This window comes from Pyxicephalus adspersus, chromosome 2 (genome assembly GCF_032062135.1).
Source record: "Pyxicephalus adspersus chromosome 2, UCB_Pads_2.0, whole genome shotgun sequence".
Taxonomy (NCBI): domain Eukaryota; kingdom Metazoa; phylum Chordata; class Amphibia; order Anura; family Pyxicephalidae; genus Pyxicephalus; species Pyxicephalus adspersus.
The window spans coordinates 39,446,593-39,461,900 of record NC_092859.1 but is presented as its reverse complement, the minus strand read 5'-3'; the positions used below and the strand labels follow the sequence as shown (position 1 = coordinate 39,461,900).

General features: G+C 38.3%; 1 protein-coding gene across 8 annotated transcripts in view; it reads right to left on the bottom strand.

Annotated features, from left to right (window-relative positions):
- SGCD (sarcoglycan delta) overlaps nt 1-15,308 on the bottom strand; it is a 438,990-nt gene that overhangs the window by 59,627 nt on the left and 364,055 nt on the right. For all 8 annotated transcript variants that reach the window (XM_072400493.1, XM_072400495.1, XM_072400491.1 and 5 more), the window contains one exon: nt 6,004-6,105. In XM_072400493.1, coding sequence (XP_072256594.1) covers nt 6,004-6,105 — 102 coding nt within the window. The remainder of the gene's footprint in view (nt 1-6,003; nt 6,106-15,308) is intronic.

Below are 15,308 nucleotides of genomic sequence, written 5' to 3'. Positions count from 1 at the left end.
CTGGAACACGAACCCGACGCTGGATGAGCACAGGGGGACCGAGATTTTCCCTACATTAAATCCCCACTTACCTGGGTAAGTGGGGATTTTAATGTATGGAAAATCTCGGGCTTAACGAAAAGAGCAACTTTTTTTAGCCCGTACGAAGGTCAGGCTTAACGGCAAGGAGGTTAAAACTGAATGTCACCCTCGATTCTGCCCTCCTCTTTACCCCCTCCTCCCAACCTGTATTCAGAATATTTCAAGGTCTCGTCACTTTCACCTGCGCAACATACCCCTACCGATCCCCAGAGACTCTAATCACCTTCCGTCTGGACTACTGTAACATCCTCCTCTCAGGTATTCCACTAACCCGACTCTCTCCTCTACAATCTAATATGAATGCTGCAGCCAGACTCATCCATCCTTCCCTCCGCTCCTCTTCCGCTGCATCTCTTTGTAGTTCTCTTCATTGGCTTCCATTTCACCTAAGAATCAACTTCAAGCTCCTGTGCTTTGCCTTCAATTCCCTACACAGTTCTTGTCCCATTTACCTTTCTGAGCTGACAGAAAAATACACCTTAGCCGCTCTCTTTGTTCCTCCAATGATGATTGTTTCTGCTCATTTAAAAGATTACTCAAAACCCAGCTTTTCAAACATGTCTACATATCTTCTTTTGTCTCTTAAAACCCTCACTACTTTCCACCATTCCATATCTCCCCTACTATTGTGTGAAACTTTCTCTACCTCTTAGATTGTAAGCTCTTCCCCATCTATGCCACTGTCTGTATCCGTCTGTCCCTTGTAACCCCTATTTAATGTACAGCATTGTGTAATATGCTGGCACTATCTAAATACTGTTTATTATTATTATTATTATTATTATTAATAATAATAACAATAATAATAATAATAGTGAACGCCTTCAGGAGGCAAAGATGATTACTTGATCTTACAATTGCTAAATAGCCACACAATCCACAGACACACTCCAGAACACCTTCCCAGGAGAGTAAAAGCTGTTATATCCACAAAGGTGTATTGGTGAACTCAATTAGTGATTGCTAAAAAAACAACCAAAAAACTGTATGTTGCATAGTTCAAGTCTGAAAAGGCATGTGGAAATGACTGAAAAAAAACCCCAGAAAGACAGAGCATTGTATGGGGCAATGTCTTGTTCTAAAGAAAGACACTGCAACATTTCAGGCAGCACCGCCTTCCAACAGCAGCTAACACCAATTGATTCTGTTACCAGCTCCCATTTGCTGCTCGGCCAATATCAATTTACAGTTCCACACTTGAGTAGTAATGAGTTGTCTTGGAAGCTGAAATGGGGAATGTACACAAGGGGGATCCACTGTGTATACTGAGGAATATATATATATATATGTATATATATATATATAACATGTACATGCTTCACATACCTGTTTGTTTAAATGTCCTAAATGTTAAGAACCTTAGAGTGGAATTGAAGTTTCATTTTAAAAATTTGTGACCAGGCTGGGCTTTTTTTTAAAAAATGGACAGGCAAGGTCCCTTCTGCAATAAGTATTCTTACCTGCCTGATTGTTCACTTCATGTGCAGTTGCTGGGACTGAATAATATTCCTGTACGCCTGTGTGGGATTTAAAGTGAAACTATATGATCAGGCAGGCCATTTTTGCAAAAAGTGATAGGCGGTGTCCCTTCTGCATTAATCCCTTCTAAATCCCAGATAACTCTAGGTTGCTGGAGACAAAGCTGAGGTCACATATTGTACAGTCTAGCTAATCAAGATGGCCAAAGATCACAAAGAGGAAGAAAAAAAGGCAGAAGATGAAGGCACCCTGTGAGGGAGCAGGGACAGATGAGTAATGCAGAGTTTTGTAATTAATCCTGGTCAAACAAGAACGGAGACAGGTGAGTATGATTAGGTTTTAGTTTAATGTAATGCAAGCGGGTGTGGACCCACTGTGCCATTGACTGGGTATGCTCCAGAGGGGCGTAACTAAGCCGCTATCAGGTCTTCATTGGAGCCTCTGATGGTGAGGATAGGCTTGGGCCGCAGGGTAGCTGCCAGGTGCCACTCCAGAGCAATCCCCGAGTCAGTGGCAGCTGACCACAGGAGTCAGGGTACTCGGTGCAAGCACCGAGGGGCTTGCATGGCCAAGAAGGTATAGGGGAGGTAGTAATTAAACAAAGTCCGTGAACAAGATCCAAGGTCAAAGTCAGGCGGCAATCAGGCTGAAGTCCAAGGGTTTGATAAGCAAGGTCCCGAACACAGAAAGGCAGACAGAAGAAGCACCTTTGCACTTGGAGTTAGACAAGCTAAGACCATGAGATTGCTCAGGCAACTTCATGTAGCGGGAAGTCCCTTTAAATACTAGCAGGGCTCCAGCCATAGGCTGTAGGAACAGAGGGCATGTATGTGTTGCCTCATGGATGAAGAGAGACACACCCACTCCAGCTCAAACACCGGAGCAAGCAGGAAGGAAACTCTGGCATGGAACGCATGTACTGGGGTTACTCTACCTGAAAGATAGGACCCGGCGCCCGTGCCTGCAATTAGGAGCAGCGGCGCCGGCACGACCTGCAGGGCTAACATTTATTGCCTCTTTTTAGTTAGTTGAGAAATAGAATACAAATTGCTAAAGGAGGGCATCCCCTATAAATACTCTCAGCTCATGTGATTCCTTACACCTAAAAGCAAAATAACAGAAAGAACACCTACAGGAATACTCAATGCCCTTTTTGCCGAGTCAACAGACATGTTCTCCCGGCTTCTAAAGCAACAAAGTTGCCTATCCCCGGATGTGTTAAAATAGTTTGTGATTAAAAAAAAAAAGTACAGTTATCCTTTCAAATGAATATTTTTACTTGGATAAACTTTAAGCACCACGTGTAATTGTTGCTCAGCATCATATGTGATTTTTTCCTTTAGCAAATTTTAATGAATCAGGTGTTCATCAGCATGTAGAGTTGTGTGATAATTACAAGCGAGAACACGGCTCAGTTTACTGGCCTTTCATTCAACAAGCCTTTGACCTTACCTATTTTTAAGAAAGAGAAAGGAACAGTGGAGCGCTGGCTGCTTGTGGTGCAGGAGGCAATTAAAATGCGGCACATTTTATTATGAGAACATACGTTCCATTTTCACAATAACAGTGGATTGTAGGAAAGAATATAAAGGTAGCCATTACAGCTTGGCTCCTCAATACTCCTGCAGGGCATTTTTAAGTATAACTGTTTCCTTGGACCCGCCTACTTCTGACTCTTATCTGTCAAAAACAAAGTCGGTTGTTTGCCAGCCCAGTCCTTTGAAAAGATTCGTCAAATGGGATGATGCTAAAGACAAAGAAAACACAAGAAAATAAGAGACGAGTCTATTCATTTATCTCAGACATACCTGAACACTTCTTGTGCACATTTTTAATGCACCTAAGTTTTGGGGTGTGTGGGAAATAACTTGTCTCCAGTGCTAGTGTAGAAACTCAAAACTTCTGTCCTATTTGGTTACAACAATATACCCACTACACTGTGCTGTAAGAAAAGAAGAATGAAACTGTTTTTTTTTTTGCTTAGGCTTATTTTAAAGAGAACCAGCCACCTGTTGGCATATATAATACTTTTATTCTTCTGTCACTGATTATTAAAAGATGTGACATTACCTGACAAAGATTTATTTTTCCATCATTTACTTGAATCTGTTAGGTTGTATGATCATCCTATCTTTTGTCTGTTGTCAGTGCTGATAAAATACACTCAAACTACTGTCATATAACAAAATTACTTTTTATTAATAGTTCAGTCCAGACAGGAAGAAAATAAAAGTGAATACCATTACATAAACCTATCCCTAGGGAAGAAAGGTGTGTGTGTTGGGGGGGGGGGGGGGGGGGTGTGCATTACTACAACTTATATCTGTTGTTTTAAACAGATGTTTTTTAAATGAAGCAAATGTCCACAAACTCCAGGGTTTTTACAAGAGACCCAGTCATTACTTTCACATTCTTACTTGCAGTGTTTTACCTTTAGTTTAAATGATTATTTAATCACATGCAATGTGTCTTTAACCTGCAGAAAATGTGAATTCTCCAAAGAAATTTAAATCCCTAGCAATTGCCCTCTCTTCTAGCATGCTCAGCTTCTCTGCCTCTCCCAATATGAGCTTTTTTGTAGCTGTTGGAAATGGAATGAAGAGTAATACATTTTTCTGCAAGTTTCTTAATTTGCTGGGGCTGCCTCACATCCAAGATGGTGTTGCACAGGAACTGTTAGGCCTGTTGGATGTCTGAGGGGTTTTGTAAGTAAATACCATGCAAAAGTTAAATACACGTATAATGTTATGAGAAGAGATTTACTAAAATAATGGTTTGGAGTAACTAATTGGGGTTTCTTTATGATATCCCTGACTTTCTGACATAACTCACCAGCAATGACTGCCTACTAACAGTGCTGGAGGCCGCATTTCCTATTGAAGAACCTGAACTGCTGCTATCTGTGTGTTAGGTCATTCATCTCCTCAACACTTGTGCAGGTTTCTCCCAGACTTCAAAGAAAATATTTTCTTGCAATATCAATCATTTCAGTAGAAAAGGAGGGACACAGGTAGAGTTAGCATAAACATATAGACTTGCCAGAGATATGATTAAAGCATGGATATGGAGATTCCTACAAAAGCTAATTTTTGATGTGTTGTTTTACAAAACTGGATTAAGAAGTTGTTATATATCTTCTTAGAATGGGGAAAAAACACCCTGGTGGCACCAACATTTTTGAGTGAAATACTTGTTACCTGCACCCATCTTACTTCCATAATTCAAATGTCCCATTCTGCTTGAATCAGGGAAGCGTTCTGTCCATCAGCACATCATTTGTGTGATGAAAGTCCCTTTTTTTATTTTGGTACATGTAGTGGCCTACTGTCCGTGTTTTCTGATGGTAACATAACACCTATCTATTTAAATCAAAACTGTATCACTGGAAAACAAATGCTGCACTGCCCAGAAAAGCACATTCACATTCCACCCACTTACTTTTTATAGACTGTTATGCTGGATGGCCTGCTTGCTAATATTACATGATTCACCCCAGTCTTACAATAAAATCCTGGGAAGGCAGAAAGATAATATACATACTATACAAAACAGCATTGTTGATATGGTTGCAACCAAGTGGCAATGGCATTTGTAAGTTTAGTAAGTCATAGATGGTGGCAGATTGGAAAGTATGTTTTTTTTAACACTGAATTACAAAATGGTTTTAATAGAAATATCATATATTATATTTATGATTAATAAACAGTATTTATATAGTGCCAACATACTATGTAGCACTGTACATTAAATAGGGGTTGCAAAAGACAGATAGATACAGACAGTGACACAGGAGGCGAGGACCCTGCCCAGAAGAGCTTGCAATCTAAGAGGTTGGGTGGGTGTCAATTTATTCACAAAAGTAATGTTTCCTGTTAAATCTTACCATTTGTTTTTATAGTCAATTACACGTCAGAACAAAAAAAAACTGTAGAGATATAAGGGATAGGGGGATCATGATTTAACATAGAAACAGTAAAGGCTGTGCTGTTTACTGACTTGGATACAGCAAACTTGGAATGGATTACTTAAAAATCATTTGCTATTAGTTGGTAAATATTTTTATTGCTGGACCAGATCTATTCAAGTGTGTGCTGGATCACCCAGGTTCTCCCATGACAGTCTTTTTTTCCTGTTTAGAAGAATTTTAATAAATCAGGCCCATTGTCTAAGGAGTACTGTGATTTCTGTGAGGGTTAATAGATACCCCTTCTACTTATACATTACTTAGCATACATAAAATATATATCCTATGTTGGATCCACGATAAACAGTTTTGGGAGCATGTTTTATGTAGCAATAAACAGGCTTCACGGATGACATATCTGCAATATTGGCTATAGGATCTTGTTTCTGAAACCATATTTTTGTGTTTCTGTTGTTAAAATGTTTGTGTATATACAAAGTAAAGAAAGAAATTCGATTTTTTTTGTTAGGAGCACTTACCGGCCTAGAGCGGATTTCTTTGGCATACAGAGGTTTCAAGAATTCCGAATCTCCTTCTAGCCGTAAACCTTTTTCTGTGATTCTGAGATTCCCCATTCCGTCCTGAAACACAAAGAACAAAAATATAATTGTCAATTTGGAATTCTTAGATCTTAGATCTTTGTGTACTACTAAACTACAATATGAGCCTAGAAAGTGCAGCTGTATATAAAGGTCATTAAATTACATTGTATGTAATGTATGTACGTAGATACTTTCGTTTCATTTTTTATTTTAATTTTTCATTTGTTTTTAGACAGAATACCATTGTATCTAACTCTGTTACCCAACTTCTACCCATCTAGGAGGTTTAACTGAACAAAATGTAATTTCATCTTATACTACTTTTATTGTAAAATAAATACATTTCTGCAAATGTTCCTATGACCTAATCTCCAGATCTGTTATCAGCATTCCCAGTTCTATACAATGAACTACAAAGCATTTCTCCCTAAGTTATAGAGATGAGAAAAGCAGACAGTGTTGATTGTCCAAACCAATAAAGCAGTCTGGGGTGACAATGCTGCTCCCACATGGATACTATGGTGTAAATGTTATCATTCTAGGACAGGATGTGGGTTACTGGCAGGATCATTAATAGAAAATAAATGAAAAGAAGCATTAACAAAAAAAAAATCCTAATGTGATCACTACATCTTAAGACTTGTTTGTTCTGGGTTTGGACATGGATTTAGCACCCATGGCTGCTCCTAGAAAGAAATCTAGTGTACGATTCCCATCTGCTACAGCTGGTGGCCTATAAATCACATGAACTCCAATGGTTTTTGTGTCCAGATATTGCCCTATGGGCCAGTGATGTAGTTAAGTTACTGTGGATGACAACATGCCAACAAATAAAGTGCAAGTTATGCTTTGGCTCCAGTAAATTACTATTTATTGTGACAAACACCAGAATAATAAAATCAGCAGTCCAAAGTCGTCACACATTCTACAATTCTGTACTATTACAACAAAAGCTGGTTAGCAACAGACAAGTGGTATTTGCAAAGCAAGGTGAATCCCTTGTCTCATGACACCCCACTAGTGTATGCCAAGTACAAATTGTTTCTTACCAAGTCTAATGGCAGGCATTGTGTCCTCCATGCTGATCATTGTGGTCACCATTCTGTCATCTGATGTGTGACATTTGCTGAGTCCCATCTAGTACTAGTACATCAAATAATTCCCACTGATCTGATTTTCTCCAGCTCTTTTGCCCATCCTCTATTGACCTGCCTGCCCACAGCTGGGAAAATTGTCATTACCAATTTATGAGCCTGAATCTCAATATGTCCTGCTAGAGCGCTGTCATTTATCAGCATTAATGATACTGAGTAATCAGCTTTACTGCACATAACTGCATTTCTTTGTTCCTAGGCTGCCTCAGAGGACAGCAGTGCCCCAATCACAGAGCATGCATAGCCTACTAATTGTCTGATGAACACGACATTGATAGTCATGGTATTTATGGAATATTTATGAAGCTGGTTGAGGCAGCATATTTCTACCTCCATTAACAAATCATACATTTACTATGAAAAATGCTCCTTTCCAGCTTATTTTTCATAAAGAGTTGCTGAATATGGCTTCCAAGCTGGAATAAAAGGATTCACTCCAACAAGCAACAGTTGGCAGGGAAGGGGAAAAGAATGTGCATTGCTAAACCTAAACAGGTTTGTGTATTCCCATTTTAGTGCCATTTTTCACAAAATAAAGCAACACACCACAGGCCAGCACGTTCTTTGCAAGTAAACAAAATCTCTAGCAGTTCAAATACTCAACTACCATTAAGCTTTACAGACAACTTCTGTATATCGCAAATCCTCCAGCAGCGGTGTTGTGCCTTTGCACTTTACTACTATTTAGCTTTATGGCTTTAACTTAAGATTTGCCAATGTAGACCTTCATCTTCAAACACTAGGTTGTTATTAAGATTTTTCCCTCGATTTCTGTTCTAGTGCCTGGTAAAGTAAAGAAATACCTCCCAATAGGAAAACAACCAGCAAATAGTGCCTGACAGAGGTGAAAACTATCCCTACTAAAGTCCCTACTGTGACTATTTTTAAGCTGGAGTTCCACTTTAAGAGGTCACTACAAGGCTGTTGTACAAATTGAGAAGTTGAGAGTCAGCAGACTTATCAAATGTTTACTTGTAACAAGAAGATGGTGGTGTGGGACGGAATCGTGGCCACAGGCGGGGATCAGGGGCTCTGCGGAAACAAAGGTGTGATTTTTTTTTTCTGACAGTTCCACTTTAAGCTCTGCACAGATGTCCAATGGATATGCTAAGATTTTTGCTGGAAACAATATTTCAAGAACATTTCCAGTGACAGATGAATAAACTAGTGCTGTACACATAGTGCCAATATGTTCTATGGAAAGGGGAGGGAGAGGACAAACAAGCGGCACCCCTCTGTGCTCTCTTTTATAGAAGTAGTTGTTTCAAATCAGGGGATCACTGTACACATGTCAGATTTAAACCTGAGACAAGCATGACTGTTTGGGGGGAGGCAATAATCTGACGTTTGTCAATAGCTTTAGTGCCTAATAAGTAAAGCAACATATAGCACATATAGAAACCTTTAAAGTATCAGTCTATACAAATATAATTTTTTTTCACTGAAAATTCAAATTATTGCTTAAAGAGTATGTTAGGCAAAAATAAAAAATATGTACAGTACATGCATATTTCTCAATTGTTTAAAAAAATGCGGCAAGAGCATAAAAATACTTGTTGATGTGTTAGAAATTCAGGGAGGTTTTAGTTTTCTGTTTGGCTTGACAACACTTTGCTTTTGCAGCCTTGCCTGCTGAAATAACTCTGCCTATCCCTTCTTCTATCTGTCCCTCTACACATGCATCGATCGCTTGCACTGATGCAGCTTCGACCCTAACTTGCCCACATGTAGGTAATGGATTCTTGAGAGATGTAGTTCTGGGAACAGGTCTATGCTAACAGGAACTGCGTCTGCACAGATTTCAGGTCTGTGTGATGGCATATGGAGTAATAAAAGCTCTCTGTTGCCACAGATACAAGAAAACAAGATAAAAATAATACTGGGATACAATCTAGCGGTGGAAAATAAAGGAAACCGCTGGGCAATGACTAGTTCTCTTTAATGCATGGCTACCATTTTTATAGGTTGCTAGCCTTTATCTGGTTTCCCACTGTTTTAACCAACTGCAGTTACTTTTCCCTTTAGGTTCTACTACGCCTTAGAGCTCATATTAAATCTTAACCCTCATAGCCTTATCTCAAGTATAAATTTCATGCAAACAAGGTCTGAATATTATTAGAAATATTGTCCTTTCTCTTTATTTTAGTTATAATGAAGGGGTAGGAACTAAAGGACTTGCAAAATATGATATGCTTTTTCCCGGACCCATCCATTTCAAAGTGCATTAAGAGTAGAGCAGAGAACAGAGCACAGTTTGTTGATTATAGACTCGCTGTTGATGTCTCAACTGTGATGCTTCTTTGAAAAGGTCAACTTTAAAAGTTTTTTAGACTTTTTTTTAGCTTTGTGAAAAGAGCTTTATTTGTCTTTGTGATCAGCAGGAACTGCATTGCAAGTCTAAAATTCTAAATAAGGTTCTTATGTTTACTTGAAAGGTTGACATGCATGATTTTGCTTTTTTGGTTTCAAAAGAAAATAATAAATCTAAATAAAAAAAGGCCCTTGATATGCAGATTGCTTTCTAAATCAGCCATATTATATTGTGGGTTGAATAGGAAACATGAAGGCTGATCTAGATTTAAATCATTCATATTTAGACTGATGCAACACTTAACCTGTCGCTTCAGTTTAGCTTTCACACATATGAGAGATGGTAGCTGCAGTATCTTATATTAGCTGTAAACATTACTCTACTGGCTCTTCGTGTGTTCAATGTTTTTCCTCACTTACCTAAAAGAGCACAAGCCTATGCAATCCAAAACACCAATTATTGAGACTAGTATTAACTATATAGATCAGGGGTGCCCAACAGGTGAATCACGATCTACCAGTAGATCGCAAAGGCAACGCAAGTAGATCGCGGAGCCCTGCCTTACAAAATAAACTCTAACGCGCACAGGAGTTATTAAGTTTTTATTGTTGGTAGATCATTTTGACTTGGTCATTTTAAAAGTAGCGCGCAAGCCAAAAAAGTGTGGCACCCCTGATATAGATAATAGAGAATGTTCTCTGTTCTTCTGTTACTTGTAAGTAGTGTTAATGCTTGTGTTAGGTGAACATATACTTTGCCCTTGTAATGAATACTTTTTCTTCTCCAACTTTTAGGAGCATAGACATGAAGAATTGTGCATGGCCCGGATCCCAACCTGAGCTTGCACAGAGCCTGGGACTATCTGTGTGTCAATGCAGGGCCAACCACCAAACATCAGAGCTGTCACATGGTAGGAAAAGAGTTTACCACATATTTTACAATAATCAAGAAGTACTGTTTTTATCCTCCATACAGGTAGCAAGCAAGCAGTAGGGAGAAAAGGAAAAATGAGAATATGCACATTTGGAGGTCAATTTTTTGGAGGCAATCCCTGGCATCACCGATGGGCTACACATAATTGTCATGGAATGTAATGCTATATGCAAAGCAGATTGTCAAAGAATGCTAAAAATCTAACTAAAAACGAATAACTTGTCAATAGGGAAACACAGACTAATGTCTACAAGGGCTCTAAGGGCCGCACAGAAAGTGCCAAAAGGCTGCATATGGCCCCTTGACCACAGGTTGTGCACCAGTGACATAGGGCGTTACACTAACCTTTTGATTTACCCTACATAAGCAAGATATGTATTTGTTTTAAATAAATTGCTTCAACTACTATTTATTGCCCAGCATCAGAACTTCTTGAACAGCAAACAGAACACAACAAAAACATTCTTCTTGACGTTTGCATGGAAGCTGCAAGAAACAAAAATAAATAGTGTACTAGTTCTGGAATGTTGTGCATATCCCTAACGACCTATCTAGTATCCCTTAAAAGAATCAGTACTGACCTAGACAAAAGTCAGAATTGATCTTGTAGGTGTTTTTTTAGGCATTGGGTAGCATCCTAGACCACAGACACTATTCTTTTTTCTTGCTATTACCAATCAAACAGCAAGAGATGAATCACAAAGCGACTGCAAATGACTAATTATAAGGTAGGACAGAGTGACAGGTAGTCAATTGATTGTGCTGTTGTGGACCTGCCTGTACCATAGAAAATGATTGTTCTGGAACTACTCAGAACTACTCGTGTAATCGACTACTCAGAAGGAAGGACATACACAGTGTTTCCTGACCTCCTAAAAATCCATTGACACTTGTTGAATGTTTACAACTTACCCTTTCTCCATACCATTAGTTTGTTTTATGTAATTTCAAAATATTCCCTGAAGACTGCAGTTTTTCTTGTCACTCAGCAACACCTTATATCCAATAAGCTTTTTTTTTTAAAGTATATGTGTAACATTTTTCCAAATGACAAGTCCCAAACTACTCTCAACGGATCTTCAATCCAAACACAAATATAATAATTTGAAATCTGCCTGCGGCTTTTGTATTGTTTGTTCAAACCAAGGAATTTTGTGTTCTACACATTGAATACGAAGCTGTATTATTATGACAAACCCGCCACTGCGTCTAATAAAAAAAGGGTCTGTACACTCTCAGTGGTGAGGCCTTTCAGGAATTTGTGGGGGATAATGTCTTATGAGCTGCTTACTGAAAACTGAGAAAGGCAAAATAAATGTATGTGTTCTCTGATGAATTGACAAAGAAGAGCCATTGAATTGTCCTTTCTGCACCAAACAGTTTTGGAATATTTGCTAGTCAGTAATTGGGCACTTGTAATATAACGTCAAGGTCAAAGGAAAATGATCTTCAAGCCGTAGTAAACAATTTCACTCTACAACAAAATAACTTGCTAGCCAAGCCACGTGTACTTAAATGACTCTAACGCTACACTTTGGTATTTTAGCTGGTAAATATGCTTTCATTCTATCTCAAAATTTTTATAAACCACAGGCTTATTAGTTCTATAAAAATAAACCCATAGATTGTCTTTTCATCCACTACATAGTTGTCAATCTTATGAAGAAATGGTCAGGGACAAAAAACTGTAGGTTTCAAAAGCAACTATAGAAACATAGGACCTAATTTATTAAAGCTTTCCATGACTGGAGAGGATTCATTTTCATTAGTGAAGCTGGGTGATCCAGCAAACCTGGAATGGATTTCTTCAAAGTTATTTGCTAGCAAATGTTTTGAATCCTGGACCAGATTTATTCTAGGTTTGCTTGATCACCCAGGTTCATTGATGAAAGTGTACCCTCTCCAGCTTTGTAGAGCTTTAATAAATCAGGCCCACAGATACAAAACAACAGGGACTAAGAGCTGCAGGTAGTTGTAAACCCTATCACTAAAACCGAATATAAGCTTTAAGCTGGTAAGGTGAATTCAACAATTTTATATTTTGAAAATCTACAGCTTTCAATAAAACAATACCTGGGCATTATGCCATAGGGTGAAACTCTATCCCTGTCTCTCAGCTGTGCTCCTTCATTGTCACTCTGTCACACAAGTTTTAGATGAACACTACAAGTGGCCATTTCAGCACACATTACACAGGCCTGGTCCACTGCACCTTCAGAAATCACACTCAATCAACCTTCAGAAATCACAAAAATTTCACTCAAACATTGCTGAAAGCTGCAGATCAACAGCATTAAGATGCAACAAAGAGTGAACAAATATGTAAATATATTTTATTTGAAATATTTAAAAAATATTTTTCATGATACACATTCTATTAGCAAACTAAATGTATATTATTTAGCATTTATATATTTTTTAATATACCCAAAGCCAAAGACTTGATGGTGCAACTCACTACATCATCAAACACAATACAAAGCATAATCCAGGACTGGAGCAAAGATTTCTGGCTGCCAGAGTAGAAAGAAATAAGGTACCGGTAAGTATTCCACTAGACTAAACTTTCCTAGACTCAAAGAATAATTTTTATTAACTGGTCATAGTGTGGCTTTAAATGATTAATGATAAGAATAAAATATAACATAATAAACAAGGTTTCAGACTGAACACAAGCAGTCTTTTAAAGAACATTAACAGGGATACATATGCATATCCCATATTTCTTCCTACAAATCTATGAAGTTACAAACTAAGGATTCTCTTCCAGGCACAAACCAAATGACTTTTATTTAAATTTTGTTTCTTTTCCCAAGTGATTTATTAGCTTTTATATTTTATCAACATACATGGCTGTCATGGTAAATGCAGATTTTATTTTATTCTTTTCTTACTTGCGCAGATGGCATTTTCACATGCGGCTTTGCCGGCCTGCCATCCCCCAGATGCTGTGAAACATCTGACAGGTCATAATAGCTAACAAAATAGCTGTCATTATTTCCTATTAGGCTCCATACCACTGCTTTATCCGTCTAGACAGGTGGAGAGAGGAGGTGATCCCAGAGGTGCTGGAATTTGGATTAAAAGCTTTCACGGACAAGGTATGTGTTTGTGCACTTGTCAGTGTGTGCTGGTGGTGGAGAAACTACAGAGAAATCAATAGTAAAACTGCTACAGCAATGCAATGAATACTAAACCAGAAAAAAGACAGAAGAGGAGCCGGATCCTCCATAGGTGCAGGTAGAAGAAGACAGAGTCCTAAAATGAACTTTTTCTGAACAATTTCTCTGCCTCTAGCAAAGAAAACCTGAAAGATTCCCTCTGTCTTGATGTTAGGTTTTGATGATCACAGCCTGACATGAAAAGAGCCTGCAATGGTCATGAAAACATTTAGGAAGAGATGAGTTCAGGCACAAACACTTCAAGTACCTAAGTATCTCATTATGAAATAAAGTGGTTATAGGTCTATATTGGCATAAACATTATTTTAACTCTAAAATAAATCCCAAACATCCCAAATAAAATAAATTATACTTACCTCTCAGGTGACCTCTTTCACCTATCGTCGCTCCATTTGAGACCAACCATATAACACTGGTATGGAGTTAAATTATGTGTTGGATGTATTTCTCAGCTGATCTATTGCTAGATGTTATAAAACAAAAAATGATTTCAGTTGTAATAATGTGCAGAGAGGGAGACAAGGCAGGGCAAGGTCAGCTCTGCCTTGTCTAAATATGAAAGATAAAGTCACAGGTGCTCATGATGTCAACAAGGATGTTATGTCATTTCATCTTTAACTTTGTATTACTTCACCATTGTATTGCACTATACTGCTACCAAGTGTTCTTACTGAGAGATCTGTAGCAGGATTGCAAGCTCTGGAACTTATAGTTTCATTTTGTAAAAGTACCAGCAGTGAGACCCATAGGGACCTGCCAGAATCCCTCAATACTTGGACTCCATGTGAGGCACGTTGTCCTTGAATTGGGAATAGGGTGATATGGGCTGCACGCTAAGCACTAGCAGGGTGCGTGGCATATTTAAAGATTTCTGTTTCCCCATTTGAAGGCTTACTTTTATTTAATTTAATTATTTCATGAGGACTCACATTTGCTTTGAGTTCCAGAGTCTGCATACCTACTGTGACCATTACGTGGCAGAAAACTGTACATAGCTTCCCAAAAACAGGATCCTGTTGTAACGTTCACAGAGATTTCTATAAATAAGAGAACTGATATCCAATAAATAAAATGGGAGAACCAGGAACAGCCAGTAGGAAAGGATTATGTTATACTAGATGTTCTCTCAGCAGTAAATGAGGCCGGCTCTGGCTCATTGCAACTTCCAATGTACAAAGTTAGAAGCTCACAATCAGTGATTTCCTACAATCAGTGTAGGAAACTTCAGTACAGGAGAGGATCCTATACATACAAAACAATAGGAAAAACTGGAGTAAAGATTTAATTGTATGTAAGCAAATACCCTGAAAATGATCTTTTTTTAGAATGGTTTGTGAAAAATGGCAGTGCACTTCCTTCCCACCAACATCTTAGATAAATGTCTCTGCAGAAGTTATTAAAAACTTTGTTGTCTGACTGCCTACCAGATTTGGAAATAGACTAGAGAGAGATCAGCTGCAGGGAGCCTGTAGGCAAAAATGGTAACTAGTCCTTTGCCCTCTAGTTGCTTTTTTTGGCACAGCTTTCTCAGATCAAAACTTCTTTAAAATCTGCATGGTGTGGTACTGCACGTTATTATTATTATTATTATTATTATTAAACAGGATTTATATAGCGCCAACATATTACGCAGCGCTGTACATTAAATAGGGATTGCAAATG